Raw genomic sequence first — 15,811 nt, 5'->3', positions numbered from 1 at the left:
ATTAACAGAATAACTATGCACAGAGAATGTTAATGATGCTACTGGTGACATCATTTCCAGTTTCTAGACGCCTGGGAGAGCTCATGCTCAGCCCCAGGATTCGCGCTCTTCGGCCCAATTCGCTAAAAGGGTCACATGACCCTCTGCAACTCCGCCCCTTAAAGGGACTCACTACTACAGCCTGCAGGGGCAAATTCTATTGATAAAGCTTCAGAATAGCAGGTCCTTTGACATAAATGATGCACTGCCATTCATCATCTTTACTGTTTCAGGTAATTATTGACCTTGACCCCTGAAACGCTCAGTGGCTCAAACATCTATATTAATAATAAACGTTATTAGTGTCACAAGTAGGTGACATTAACACTGCAATGAAATTACTGTGAAAATCCCCTAGTCGCCACATTCCGGCGGCAGTTCGGGTACACAGAGGGAGAATTCAGAATGTCCAATTCACCTAACAAGCACGTCTTTCAGGACTTGTGGGAGGAAACCGGAGCACCCGGAGGAAAGCCACGCAGACACGGGGAGAATGTGCAGATTTCACACAGACAGTGACCCAAGCCGGGAATTGAACCCGGGTCCCTGGAACTGTGAAGCAACAGTGCTAACCACTGTGCTACCATGCCGCCCTTTTGCATTTTGTGATTCTTGACCAGTTTGTTTATGGTCCCTGCTCCTGAGCGGATAGATGTGAGGCACACCAAAAATTTGGCAGTGAGCTTCTTGATCGTTGGACCAGAAGATTGTGGACACTTAATGGGCACTCCCAGGCATCTTGTTGGAAAGGATATCTTGAGATTAATGCTGTGTCAACATGAGTGGTCCTCAATTAAATATTTTCCTTTATTCTTACATGGGATGAGGGCATTGCTGGCAAGGCCAGCATTTGTTGCCAATCCCTAATTTCCCTTGAACTAATTATCTTGCTGGGCCATTGCAGAGCGAAGTTGAGAGTCACCACGTTACTGTGAATCTGGAGCGATGTGTAGGCCAGACTGGGTAAAGGGGCTCCGAAAGCCCCTCAGAGACTGTGAGCGGCACTGTTTGGCACAAATGGTTTCCACAAATGTGGACCAGGTGTACTGGCACCTTTTGGGGGTGGGGCGTTGCCAAGTCAGTTGGGGACCCCTGGGTGGTTGCGTCCTGAGCAGGGTGGTAACCCTGATACCACCTGGGCACTAGTCACATGGGTGCCACTACGACAATTCCACATGCAGCGCCAGGTGGCACTGTCAGGTGCTCTGATGGCATCTTACCTGCGCTGGGGATCAATTCGGTGGTGCCCTGCCCTTATGAGGCCCTAATTGGTACGTTGGGACATTGGTGGGGTCCAAAGGTCACGGGTGGAGGGGTTAAAAAAAGAAAGAAGAGGGCAGCACGGTAGCACTGTGGATAGCACAATTGCTTCACAGCTCCAGGGTCCCAGGTTCGATTCCGGCTTGGGTCACTGTCTGTGCGGAGTCTGCACGTTCTCCCCGTGTGTGCGTGGATTTCCTCCGGGTGATCCGGTTTCCTCCCACAGTCCAAAGATGTGCAGGTTAGGTGGATTGGCCATGATAAATTGCCCTTAGTGTCCAAAAGTGCCCTTAGTGTTGGGTGGGGTTACTGGGTTATGGGATGAGGTGGAGGTGTTGACCATGGGTAGGGTGCTCTTTCCAAGAGCACGTGCAGACTCGATGGGCCGAATGGCCTCCTTCTGCACTGTAAATTCTATGATTCTATGATTTAAAGGACATTAGTGATCCAGCTGGGCTCAGGTTGTCTATTTTCTTGCCTGTACCAATATGGCAAGCGAATACTTCCAACTCATAGTGAATGTGCACTTCCTGCCTGTCATTCTAGAGGTATGTGGTTGTTTAGAAGCTGAAAAAGGGGCATGCCACCTACGAATTTCTAGGTTCTCAATTCTGCACTAACAGATAAGTTAACATTTTGCGTGTGATCTATTCTGATGAAGGGACTTCTTAATTTTTTCCCAGTTAACTTTTTAAAATAAATTGAGAGTACCCAATTCATTTTTTCCAATTAAGGAGCAATTTAGCGAGGCCAATCCATCTAGCCTGCACATCTTTGGGTTGTGGGGGCGAAACCCACGCAAACACGGGGAGAATGTGCAAACTCCACACAGACAGTGACCCAGAGCCGGGATCAAACCTGGGACCTCGTAGCCGTGAGGCAGCAGGGCTAACCCACTGCGCCACCGTGCTGCCTTTTTCCAGTTAACTTAATGCGTTTTTCCAAAATGTTCTCGTTTTGTACCCCTATATATGATATTACTCCTTCATGTATACTCTGCCCAAAGAAAGGTCCTTGGCTCTTCATTCTTCCGGAATAATTTTCCTCAGCAGGATTTGTCAGTGGTGATTTGCTCTTTCATGGGCAAGGCGAGGAGGTTGACATCACGTCTACCTCAGCTGGAACAGGAATTGAACCCTTACTGTGCAACCTGAACCAACTAGTCTTGCCGACTGAGCTAACTGGCCTGTATGATATTATTACTCTGTGATAAATTCATTTTTAAAAATAAATTTAGAGTGCCCAATTCATTTTTTCCAATTAAGGGGCAATTTAGTGTGGCCAGTCCACCTACCCTGCGCATCTTTGGGTCGTGGGGGCGAAACCCACACAAACACGGGGAAATGTGCAAAGTCCAGACGGACAGTGACCCAGAATCGAACCTGGGACCTTGGTGCCGTGAGGCAGCAGTGCTAAGCACTGTACCACCGTGCTGCCCGATAAATACATTTTGCCTGTTTTGTTTCCAATTTTAATATCTTGTTCAGACAGCCTGGTTGCTGTCACTGGGAAGGGGATGTTTGATGTAATGTTTTGCTATTCACTAATATTCTAATGATGCCACTAACGTGGCAAAATTTAGAAATTTCTTGTACTTCTGAACAAATTTCAAATTGATTGCAGAATTCAGCTTTGTGGTTTTGTAGGGATGTTAAGATCACTTATTAAGACCTATGTATGCAAAGTTTTAACCTAACTGGACCACAGATTTATTTGAGATTCTGATTCTGTTCAGGATTTAATGGCAATACAATTCTTAATACTATTTTAAAATAAGTTAATTCCTTGAATTGTATCCATTTTGCAAACTTATGTGTTTGAAAGTTATGTCCATCATGCTCATCAAATACCCCAAGTTTCCAAGTTTCTCTTTTCCATTGCCCTTTCCTTGGTTCTCATAACATGCGGCATCTTCCTTCAGTCATTCCGACTCTCTGGGTCTGTTGAATATCTTCGAGACCTCATTATAAAATTCAATTGTAAAGGGCCTGTGAATTGGAAGAAAGAAAAGTCTAGCTTAATGGTTGCTGCAATATTGGTTACCGTGTTTGTTTAGAAATTTCACTATGCATTTTAAATATGCGAATGAGGCTGGTTTAGCACACTGGGCTAAATCGCTGTCCTTTAAAACATACCAAGGCAGGCCAGCAGCACGGTTCAATTCCCGTACCAGCCTCCCCGAACAGGCGCCGGAACGTGGTGACTAGGGGCTTTTCACAGTAACTTCATTTGAAGCCTACTTGTAACAATAAGTGATTTTCATTTCATTTTTCATTTTAATTCATTTGATTGCAATCAGTACTTGCACATTAAATATAAATGGTGAGTTCTCTTTTTTCCTCTGGGACATGGGCTTGAATCCAGCCCAGACTCAGGAGATGGTATTGCTGCTTTTGTCCATCTATCACTCACTCTATCCCTCATTCCATTCATCCCTCTCTCACTCCATCCATCCCTCCCTCTCTACTCACTCCATCCATTCACCTATAACAACCTCCCTCTCTCTTTCTCCATCCCTTCATCTCCATCTGTTTCGAGAATTTACATCCCAGTTGGGCCCTTTGCCCCGACCGGTCTCTGTTGGTGTTTCTGTCCCACATGAGCTACCTCCCACCTTACTTCATCAAACCCTATCATCATACATTTCTATTCCTTTGTCCCTCCTTAATGTGTCTAGCTTTTCCTTGAATGTATTAACGCTATTCACCTCAGCTACTATATGTCCTCGCAAGTACCACATTTGCACTACTCTCTAGGTAAAGGCATTTCTTCTGAATTCTTTATTGGATTGATTAGTGACTTTTATTTTTATGGCCCCTAACTTTTGGCTCTCCACAAGTGGAAACATCTTCTCTATGTCCATTATATCAAACCTCATTATAATTTTAAAGAGCTGGATTGGGTCACCCCTCACCCCTTTTCTGGAGAGCATATTGTTTGATTTAAAAAAACTTGCATCTGGGTAGCATGGTGGTTAGCATAAATGCTTCACAGCTCCAGGGTCCCAGGTTCGATTCCCGGCTGGGTCACTGTCTGTGTGGAGTCTGCACGCCCTCCCCCTGTGTGCGTGGGTTTCCTCCGGGTGCTCCGGTTTCCTCCCACAGTCCAAAGATGTGCGGGTTAGGTGGATTGGCCATGCTAAATTGCCCGTAGTGTCCTAATAAATGTAAGGTTAAGGGAGGGGTTGTTGGGTTACGGGTATCGGGTGGATATGTGGGTTTGAGTAGGGTGATCATGGCTCGGCACAACATTGAGGGCCGAAGGGCCTGTTCTGTGCTGTACTGTTCTATGTTCTATGTTCTATGTGTGACAATCACATTTTCAATCACCAATATTTTAAAAGGAGCACAAGAGTTACTTTTTTCTCTTCTAAATATACTATTTTAGTAACATGTTCACTCTCCCAAAGCAGGAGCTGGAATTTACAAGCAGCTGGCAAACTAGGGAAATCAACAATGAGCTTCTACTTTACCAGATAACGGACACAAAAATAAGCTGTCAGTCCAACCGATAATATCCCTTGACCTCCCTATAAACAGTAGTTCCAATCCCATGTGCCACTTCTGTTTCTAACTTACCACTTTTCTTTTTCTTTCTCTCTGTTTCTTTCTTTATCTCTCTTTTTCGGTCCATCTTTCTCTCTCCTTCCTTTCTTTCGCTCTTTTTCTCTCTCTCTCTCTTTCTCTCTTTTAAGTTTTCATTCTATTCTCTCTTCTGTTCCTTTCCCCCTCACCAGAAATTGGGAGTCTTGCTGGAAACAGGGGGTTTTGACGTTGGATTGAAACATTGTACGGTTAAGGGTGTGGTTACAAACTGTTGTTTCTGAATTGTGCAATTTAATAATAAGAGCTTTCTTCCTTCTTTCAGAGGTGTGATTTTGATTGCCCTGGCTCTCGGTGTGATGTTATCATTTTGGCCTTCCATTGTTAACAGCGTTGCCTTTTGGCTAATAGGTATGGGACTCAGTGTCTGCACCGTTAGAGAATTTTTGGATTAGAGAAATGCGGATTTTTTTTTCTCGTCTTAGTCTCTTCCTCTGCTGAAGACTCATGTGGTGTGCAGACCCATAGTACCAAGGTTGACATTCTTCATATGGGATAGTCAAATTATCAATAGAGGGGACCCTGGCTGTCTCCGATCATCTGAAGACCCAGTAAAAACAAACATAGGAACATACGAATTAGAGCAGGAGTCGGCAAGCATTGGGCCCCTCGAGCCAGCTCCACCTATTCAATAAAATCATGGCTGATCTGATTGTGGCCTCAACGCGGCTTTTCTGCCTCTACCCTTTGACTCCCTTGTTAGTCAAGAATCTATTTACCTCCATCTTAAAAATATTCAATAACCCTGCCTCTACCACTCTTTGGAGAAGAGTTCCACACCCTCTACCCTCAGAGAAAAGATTTCTCCTCATCTCCTTATTATTAAGCAATGTTCCCTAGTTCTTTTCTCTCCCACAAGGGGAAACATCCTCTCAGCATTCACTTTGTCACGTTCTATAAGGATTTTATATGTTTTGATGAGATCACATAAGAACCTAAGAAATAGGAGCAAGAGCAGACCACTCAGCCCATTGGTCCTGCTCCGCCATTCAGTATGGTCATGACTGATCTTGGCCTTCAACTACATTTTTCCAAGCACTCCTCATATCCCTTAAGTCCCTTAGAGACAAAAAAAATCTGTCTATCTTAGCCTTAAATTTATTCACCATTGGAGCATCCATAACCCTCTGGAGCAGCTGTAGAACACTTCCAAGTAAAGGCCCTTTCAGACTGGAAAATAGCGAATCTAACGCCTCCATTTATAAAAGGAAGGAGACGGAAAGTGGGAAACTAGGCCAGTTAATTTCAAAGGCAAAATGCTGGAATCTATTATGAAGGAGGTTACAGAGGGGACCAGGCGTAATGGCACCTTGGGGGAGGGGGATCTCTCAGATCAGGGGCCTCCAGATGGTCAGGCTCTGGGCAGGATGGTACCCTGGCACTCCCGCTGCCACCCAGGCATCTTGGCCCCGTTGTCTTCCTGAACTGACGAGCTGAGCTCTTAACTTCATTTCCTGCACTGAAGTGAGTCCTCGATGGGGTGTTCTTCACTGACACCAGTTTGATAGCGGTGCTGCAGTACTGAGAAACGACCCGCTAAACAAGCCTAAAGTGGGACTTTTTTCCTGTTAAATTTTAGCCATTGTGTTATAACCCCAACAAGACCCACGGGGACAACCCAATTGATCTCCCATTGGGCGCATGGAGTACGAGCTACCCCACTGAGTGGCAGAGGCCGAACAGCGAGGCTCTTTAATTCCCCAAGATAAAAGCTGGCACAGGAAGGAGCTAGCATCTCAGGATGGTCCCGGCTGAGACTTGGATTGTTGCTTAGTTACTGTGTTTCCTAGCTGTGAGTAGGAAATCAATTACTTTTGACTTAGTTTGTTGGGACTTCACATTGACTACAGTATTGGCGCCGAGGATGAAAAAGACCTATAGATGGTGCTGCCTGGCCACTCAGATTATGGCAGCTTATTAACACAAAGGAGCAAGGTTTGCACTGTTTCAAAAATGCCACTCTTCAGTAGACTCGATGCTTTTGATGTGAGTATGGAAGACTAGGCTCAGTATGTGGAGCGGATGTGCAATTTCTTCAGTGCAAATACCATTACTGGGGGAGATCGCCAGCAGGTGATTCTTCCCACCACCTGTGGTGCTCCCATTTTCAGCGTTATAAAGAGGCTAACCTACCCTGTGGCCCCAGACATTTGAGGAATTGATGGCACTTGTGACAAACCACTATGACCCCAAGCTGTCGGTCATTGTCCAAAGATGTCAATTTAATATGGCCGCGAGAACCTCGGGGGAGTTGGTTACTATTTCTGGCACGATTATGCAAACTGATGGAACACTGCGACTACAGGCCATCCCTACCCAAGATGCTACAAGATCGCCTTGTATGCGGCGTAAACAACATGTTGACCCAGCGGAAATTGCCGAACCGCCGTTGGACATAACACAGGCTATCGAGATCGCCCTCTCACAGAAGAGCATGGAGAAGGGATTCCAGGAGCTTCAGGGTACATCGGCGATGGAGGTGAATAGCGTAGGGACACCCTCCATTGAGCCAAACGGCGCCCCCTCAGAGCAGGACCTCTGGGACCCCGCTCTTTCCCAATCACCGTCGGGGCCAGGCCTGTTGGCCAAGGGCAGTTGCTGCCAGGCGAGACATAGCCCTAGAATCACTGGAGGAAGATTCACAGAGGTGCAGCACCTGTGGCTGGAGAAAGCGCAGGGACTACCAACATCGAGTCAGCCAACAAGCGTGTCACCCTGGTTGAGGGAGGCACCTGCCTAGAGCCAGGACCCTCCATCTAGAGCAGCCCAACGAGGATGAGTGCATGCGGGCAATACAGTAACACAGTGGTTAGCACAGTTGCTTCACAGCTCCGGGGTCCCAGGTTCGATTCCAGGCTTGGGTCACTGTCGCTGCGGAGTCCGCACGTTCCCCCCGTGTCTGCGTGGGTTTCCTCCGGGTGCTCCACTTTCCTCCCACAGTCCAAAAATGTGCAGGTTAGGTGGATTGGTCATGATAAATTGCCCTTAGTATCCAAAAAGGTTAGATCGGGTTATTGGGTTATGGGTATAGGGTGGAGGCGTGGGCTTCAGTAGGGTGCTCTTTCCAAGGGCTGGTGCCGATTCGATGGGCCTTCTGCACTGTAAATTTATCACACCGTGGGTCGCTTCTATTAGAATCACAATCCAAGTGAATGGTCACACACTAGAAATGAAGCTGGGCATGGGGGCTGCGGTCTCAGTGATAGGGTGGCAGACATTCTTTAAAAAATCAGGATGGGAATCCAGCATTTGAACTTAAGGGATACTGAGGCGACGTCGGTGGCTTACACGGGGGAACCACTAGCCATCGCGGGTACAACAATGACCCCAGATGCCTACGGACAGCAGATGGTCAGGTTGTCTTTGCTAATAGCACGGGGTCCCGGCCTGACTCTACTGGATTGTGATTGGTTACAAAGACTCCTTTTGGACTGGTAGCTGATTTTCAGGATGGGGCTGGGGGATTATACGAAGTCCTGGGGAAGTACCCAGTAGTTTTCAAGGAGGGCCTGGATACAATCAAAGGTGCCATAGCCAAGATACACATAGACCCTGAGGCACAACCAAAGTACTTCAGGACTAGCCCAGTTCCCTACGCCTTACTGACAAAGTTAGAGGATTAACTTAACTGCTTGGAAAGCCTAGGAATTATTCATCCGGTACAATTTTCAGATTGGGCAGCGCCTGTAGTCCCAGTACTGAAGCCAGACAAATCGATCCACCTGTGCGGGGATTACAAGCTAACAGTAAACAAGGCCTCTCATTTGGATAGATATCCAGTGCTGTGAATATAGGACTTCTCCACAAAGTTGGCTGGAGGTCTTCTTTTTCTAAACTCGATATGAATCTTGTGTATCAGCAATTAGAGCTAGACATGAGTCCAGAAAATTCATGTCCACTAATATCCACAGATGCCTCTACAAATATATAAATTGCCATTTGGAGTGTCATCAGCTTGCGCTATTTTCCAGAGAGTCACGGAGAACATCCTCCAAGGTTAACCATGAGTGGCTGTTTACTTGGACGACGTCCTGATCACTGGAGCCACCGAAAAGGAGCAGCTGAATAATTTTGAGGAAGCCCTCCACCGGTTTCCCGACACAGGTGTCCACCTTAAGAAAGTGAAATGTATTTTCTACGCCAAATAAGTCACGTATTTAGGGTATCGTGTCGACTGAGACGGCCTGAATCCAGTAGTAGAAAAGGCGCGAGCAACCAAACAAGATTCCACGCCTGAGAACACAACCGAATTGCGGTCATCCTTAGGACTTGTGAATTATTATGGGAAATTTATCCATAACCTAGTGACTGTCCTCGCACCACTGTGTGTGCTACTGAAGAAATATCAAAGATGGATGTGGAGAGCCTCGCATTAAGAATACTTTGCCAGGGTGAAGTGACGATTATCGTCATCAGGGCTGTTGACCCACTAAGACCCCTCAAAACCCCTCTTGGTACTTGTGGCATCGGTTCACCATCATTGCAGACCACAAGCCATTGCTCGGATTGTTCAAAGAGGACAAGATGATTCCACCAATAGCATCTGCACGATATGGGCAGATATGGGCCCTATTGTTAGTGACATATGAGTACAGTTTAAGTATCGCCCGAGCACGCAGATCGTCGCACAAATACACGATTGGACACAGAAAGACCCAGTCTTGGTAAACAGTCCTCCATTCCGTCTTACACAGAGGCCTGCAAAGGAAATTGCCTAAAGAGCTGCAGGCTTTTGAGACCAAGCAGTAAGACCTCAGTATCGAGGACAATTTCCTCCTGTGTGGGTGATCACATTGTGATCAGGCCATATTCTAAGATCTCCACAATGGACACTTGGAGGCCTAAAAGATGAAAATGTTAGCCAGCAGCTTCGTATGGTGGCCAGACCTGGATGGCGAGATCAAGCGACTGGCTCAGCATTAGACATTCCCGCCAGCGGTGCCCCTCCACCCATGGGAATGGCTGGGCCTACTATGGGTACGCCTACATGCAGATTTTGCCGGACCATTTCAAGGCACAATGTTCTTGCTGATAGAGGACGCATACTCTAAATGGCTGGACGTCCATCGAATACCGTCCACCACTTTAAAGGCCACCGTCGAGAAACTATCAGTACCCATGACATCCCAGAGGTATTAGTCATGGACAACAGTACCCCATTCGCTAGTGAGGAGTTTGCTTGCTTCATGAAGACAAATGGGGTGAAGGCCCCATACCACCCTTCCTCGAATGGCTGACAGAGCAGTACAGACTGTCAAGAGAAGTATGAGAAATCAGGCCATGGGATCCGTGGAGATGAGGCTTAGGTGCTTTTTGTGCAGCTACCGGACCAGACCACATGTTATGACTGGAGTGACACCAGCTGAACTGTTGATGAGCTGAAGGCTCAGAACCTGCCTTCGCCTAGCATTCCCTGATATTAGTGGGAAAGTAGAAAGGAGTCAAGACCTTCAGCAGCGGCACTGAAGCAAATGGATTCAGACAAAAAGTTTAAGACGAGGGGACACAGTATGCGTCCGCAACTTCAGAGACTTTGCACGGTCCACCCGCTATGCTCCGCCCCCCCCCCCCGTTGGGCCATGTTCCCAACGGCGCGGGCCACGTGTGGTCCTGACCGTATGGGAACCCGGCATGCCGGCTGTGGACTGTGTCCAGTGTTGCCACACCCAGCCGGGATCCGTGCCGCTGGTCTTGGAGGCTTCTGCTAGGGCAGGGGGGTCTGGTGGGGGGTGGCCAGGGGGTGGGCTTTGGGGTCGCAGTTGGTAGGTGCATGTTGTACAGCACCACCGGTGAAGGCCATCAGCTGTGCACATGAGCGGCCCGGGACCCGGCTCTTCTCCAGCCATGTTTGGCATGATCCGCTGGAGTTTCAGCCGTGGTGCTAGCCCCTCACCGGTACCAGAATCGTTGAGGGTTTCACGCCAATTTTTCAGTTGTGAAAGTCCACACATGCTCCCCTGGTGTCAGCACTTAGTCTTCCAAGTGGAGAATCCAGCCGCAGATCTGAGGATTGGGACAAGTTTAGAATTCAGCGAAAGAGGACCGAGAGACTGATTAAGAAGGGGAAAAGAGAGTATGAGAGTAAGCTTACGGAGAACATAAAAGCTGACTGTAAAACTTTCTATAGGTATGTGAAGAGAAAAATTGGTGAAGACAAATGTAGGTCCCTTAAAGTCAGTAACAGGGGAATTTATTTATTTTATTTTTTACTTTTTGAAATAAATATAGAGTACCCAATTTTTTTTTCCATTTAAAGGGCAATTTAGCATGGTCAATTGACCTACCCTGCACATCTTTTGGTTGTGGGGGTGAAACCCACGCAGGCACGGGGAGAATGTGCAAACTCCACACGGACAGTGATCCAGGGCAAGGATTGAATCCGGATTCTCGGGGCCGTGAGGCTGAAGTGCTAATTTACTGCGTCCCCATGACACCCCAGAAACAGGGAAATTTATGATGGAGAACAAAAAAAATGGCTGACCAATTAAATACATACTTTGGTTCTGTCTTCACAAAGGAGGACATAAACATAACATACCAGAAATATTGGGGAACACAGGGCTTAGTGAGAGGGAAGAACTGAAAGAAATCAGTATTAGTAAGGAAATTGATGGGATTGAAGGCCGATAAATCCCCAGAGTCGGATAATCTACATTGCAGAGTACTTGAGGAAGTGGCCCTAGAAATAGTGGGTGGTCATCTTCCAAGATTCTATAGATTCTGGAACAGTTCCTCCAGATTGGAGGGTAGCTAATGTAACCCCACCATTTAAAAAGGGAGCTGGAGAGAAAATAGGGTATTATAGACCAGTCACCCTGTTGTCGGTAGTGGGGAAAATGCTAGAGTCCATTTTATAAAATGTAATAGCAGAACACTGGAAAACAGTGGCAGAATCAGACAGAGTCAGCGTGGATTTACGAAAGGGAAATCATACTTGACTAATCTACTGGAAGTTTTCGAGGATGTATAACTAGTAGAGTTGATGACTGAGAGTCAATAGATGTGGTTTTTTTGGACTTTCAGAAGGCTTTCGAAAAAATGCCATATTAAGAGATTAGCATGTAAAATTAAAAGTGCATTGGTTTAGGGGTAGTGTATCGAGATGGATAGAAACTGGTTGGCAGATAGAAATAAAAGAGTTGGAATAAACGGGTCCTTTTCCAAATGGTTGGCAGTGACTAATGGGTTCGGTCCTGGGACCCCAGCTATTCACAATATATTTTAATGATTTAAATGAGGGAATTAAATGTAATATCTCCAAATTTGCAGATGACACAAATCTGGATGGGAGGGTGAGCTGGCAGAAGGATGCAGGATGCTTCAGTGTGATTTAGACAAGATGAATGAGTGGGCAAATGAATGGCAGACACAGTATAAAGTGAATACATGTGAGGTTATCCACATTGGTAGCAAAATCAGAAAGGCAAATGTTTATCTGCATAGCTATAAATTGAGCGGGGGAATGTACAATGAGACCTGGGTGTCCTTGTTCACCAGCCGCTGAAGGTAAGTTTGCAGGTGCAGCAGGCGGTAAAGAAGGCAAATGGTATGTTGGCCTTCATAACGGGAGGATTTGAGCACAGGAGCAGGGATGTCTTCCTGCATTTGTATAGGGCCTTGGTGAGGCCAGACCTGGAATGTTGTTTGCAGTTTTGGTCTCCTTATCTGAGGAAGGATGTTCTTGCTATAGAGGGAGTGCAATGAAGATTTACTAGACTGATTCCTGGGATGGTGGGACTGATGTATAAGGAGAGATTGAGTCGGTTAGGATTGTATTCGCTGGAGTTCAGAAGAGCGAGGGGGGATCTCATCGAAACCTTTAAAATTCTAACAGGACTGGACAAGGTAGATGCAGGAAGGATATTCCTGATGATGGAGTGTCCAGAATCAGGAGTCACAGTCTGAGGATATGGTATAGACCATTTAGGACTGAGACCAGGAGAAATGTCTTCACCCACAGAGTGGTCGGCCTGTGGAATTCACTACCACAGAAATTAATTGAGGCCAAAACAAAGAAGGAGTTAGATACAACACTTGGGGCGAATGGGATCAAAAGATATGGGGGGAGAAGCAGGAACAGGCTCTCTTGGAAGATCAGCCATGATCATAATGAATGGTGGAGCAGGCTCAAAGAGCCAAATGGTCTCCTAGTTTTTTCTATGTTAAACCATTATTGAAGCAGTCCATAAATTATTTTCAAAGACAATTAATAGCTTGAAAAATCAATAGATTAAAGCGTTTGGTGATTGATAAGGTGAGTGGAATTAAAATCAGGTACTCATGAAAAATCAGTGGTGCAGAATGACCAAATGTCCCAGTTCTGTGGAGTAACATATTTTGATCTCCCTTCATTGAATCCTTCCTTTCATTACATACCAATTGTCCTTGCATGGATGGGTGGCAAAGCGGCTCATCAGCCATGTGTAGAGGGGTATCCCTTGTCTCCGAGCAGCCACCCTCTGTTCTTTGTGGTGACCTGAACCCTTTGGGAATAGCAAACTGCCTCAGGATAACATCATTCTGGCTGCTGCTCAAATAGTGGGAATTCACTAACATGATGGTTTGTGCATAATTACACACACACTAACAGCACATTAATAGAATTCACCGTCTTTTCAATTCTGCATGCAAGAAAGGACGCAAATCCTGCAACCCAGATAACACGACCTCATGAGACATCCTACCAATGTGCTCAAAGATCTGTGGGTTGGGAATCGGCCTGTTGAGTCATATGAAGACCCATGGCAGAAACTTGTGACCCTGAGTAGTTACCATTCTTGAATTGAGGGACAGATGATGACAAACCAAAAAATGGAATGAAACCCATTGCAGTTTCTACCTCTCTCCATGTTCACCTATTGGGCCAGCAGAGTTATATGCATCCAGTCAATGATTCTTTGCACCATGAGGAATCCTGCTACCATGGCAACACCATGTATTTGCTCATCCTCCTTTCTGCTTTGCAATAAAGCAATGGCCTCTTCTTGGATACAGGGACTCCATCACTTCTCTGCTGTAGCTATGAATGGTGAACTGGGATATCTTGACTATGTCATCTCCTTCCATCTGCAAGGATCAGGCCATGTAGAAGTTTAGAGCCAAGGTAATCTTGATGACCACTGGCAATGCTGTCCTCTTCCTGGAGCCAGGCTGCAGGCCTTATTGAAGGAGGCGGCACAGTTCTGTGACCACATCTTTGGTGAATCTCAGGTGGCTCAGTTATTGCTTCTGGCTGAGGTGGTGGTAGATAGGTTTTCCCTAAAAACATGTGATGGGTAGGGTCTTTTGTGAGAGCCCTCATCCTCCTCTTCCTCCCTGCAAATTCAACAACTCAACCACAGCACCCCCAAGCAAACTGTAATGCTTCCACAAATTTTGTAAGAACAAAAGTAATTCAAAAGCACCTCACCTGCATATTGGTTGGCTAGTGGGGTGTTTGGCTGTGAGTGATTATCACAGGTGTGCAAATTTGAAAATGTCTGTCAAATCAGCCCCAACAGCCATTTGATTTTAGTGTTTCTGATAAGAGCTTCTGGCGCTTGAATGGCTCACCCATTTAGAATGGGGATATCAAGCAGATTTCTATTATGTTAATTGTTTCTTTACTGTTATTACAGGAGTGGCATCAGCAATTGGTATCTTCTACCTTCGGAGGGAAGGAGCATTTACTGCAGGAACTGTCTTGGCCATTTATACCATGTCACTTTGGCCTCACTTGATTAGCCGCCTGATCAGTTCAGGAGATCCAGGGAAGGCCTTGAGCATGGCCATGTTGGTATACGTGCTGGAGATGCTTGGCACTGTGTGGTGTACAGCTTATAACTTTGTTCCTGGAGGTGCCATTACTAGAGAACAAACAATTGTAGTTTTAGGTATGTGGTTTAAAATAAAATATGGATTACAGTCACCATTAGACAGGGAGAAACATTCCTGTAAGTCTGAAAACAAAATGGAAAAAAGCCTTTTCCTATTTTAATGTCAACTTTTTAAATTAATAACCTTTCATCTCTAGTTTCAATGGAGAGTGTAATTGTTTTTTAACAATTGGTTCACAGATTTAGTGCTGATTAAGTTAGAATGCTGCCATTTACAGAAAATGCCAAAATACTGTTGTTCACGCTGGCAAACACTGATTCACGCATTTTTAAATATCTACGTCTTTGGTGTGTACCAAGGTGGACGTTACCATTGGAGGTCACAATATATTATTTGCATTTTGGGCTTGAAATGACAATAATCAGTGTGAAAGCAGTGTTATCTGTTTAGTTCCCATAATGCCCGCAGATTTCAGAGCAGCACTGCTTCCTGTGTCAGTATGAATTAGTCCATCCCTATTCTTATTAAATGAGATTGATAATTTAGTGTTGAAAATTGCCCAGGTTTATTCTGAGGATTTGCATCCCAAAGACAGTCACACAAGTGTCACAAATACCTTACAAACAGCACAGGAGAACTCCATAGGTTAGGAACTCTAGCATAAACTTTCAAAACAGCTGTTCTATATTCCTGAGTTTCTGTGCTAATTTTATACTTGTTTGAATTAGCCTACTTTTCTCAATAGGTCTTCCTGGCAGTTATCCCTGGTGAATCTGGGAAGTTTATTTTGGGGTTGTTATCATCCGTGTGAGATCTCTACATTGAAAATTGACAACTCCAAAACCCCACTGAAGTGGCAGGTTTAAAACGTGTAAAAGACGTTTTAAAAGACTGCATTCTAATCCATTGGACTGTATGACCTTTCAGTAAAGCGACTGACCCTGAATTTCCATCGAACTTCTCCAATTCCTTGTCATAACCTCAGCAGAATGTAAATTTCTGAAAATGGTCACTTGTGTATTTTCTCTCCTAATTCCACTGATTCACTGCTGAAGTTATATTGCGAATTTGGGAAAACCCTCCAGAAATACATA

General features: G+C 45.6%; 1 protein-coding gene across 2 annotated transcripts in view; it reads left to right on the top strand.

The window, feature by feature from the left end:
• Positions 1 to 15,811, top strand: part of LOC119962925 (PGAP2-interacting protein-like) — a 154,330-nt gene that overhangs the window by 62,374 nt on the left and 76,145 nt on the right. For both annotated transcript variants that reach the window (XM_038791202.1, XM_038791201.1), the window contains 2 exons: positions 5,167 to 5,252; positions 14,519 to 14,773. In XM_038791202.1, the coding sequence (XP_038647130.1) occupies positions 5,167 to 5,252; positions 14,519 to 14,773 (341 nt within the window). The remainder of the gene's footprint in view (positions 1 to 5,166; positions 5,253 to 14,518; positions 14,774 to 15,811) is intronic.

The sequence above is a fragment of the Scyliorhinus canicula genome, chromosome 3, assembly GCF_902713615.1.
Source record: "Scyliorhinus canicula chromosome 3, sScyCan1.1, whole genome shotgun sequence".
In the NCBI taxonomy this organism is placed as follows: Eukaryota; Metazoa; Chordata; class Chondrichthyes; order Carcharhiniformes; family Scyliorhinidae; genus Scyliorhinus; species Scyliorhinus canicula.
This window is presented reverse-complemented; position numbering and strand designations above follow the sequence as displayed.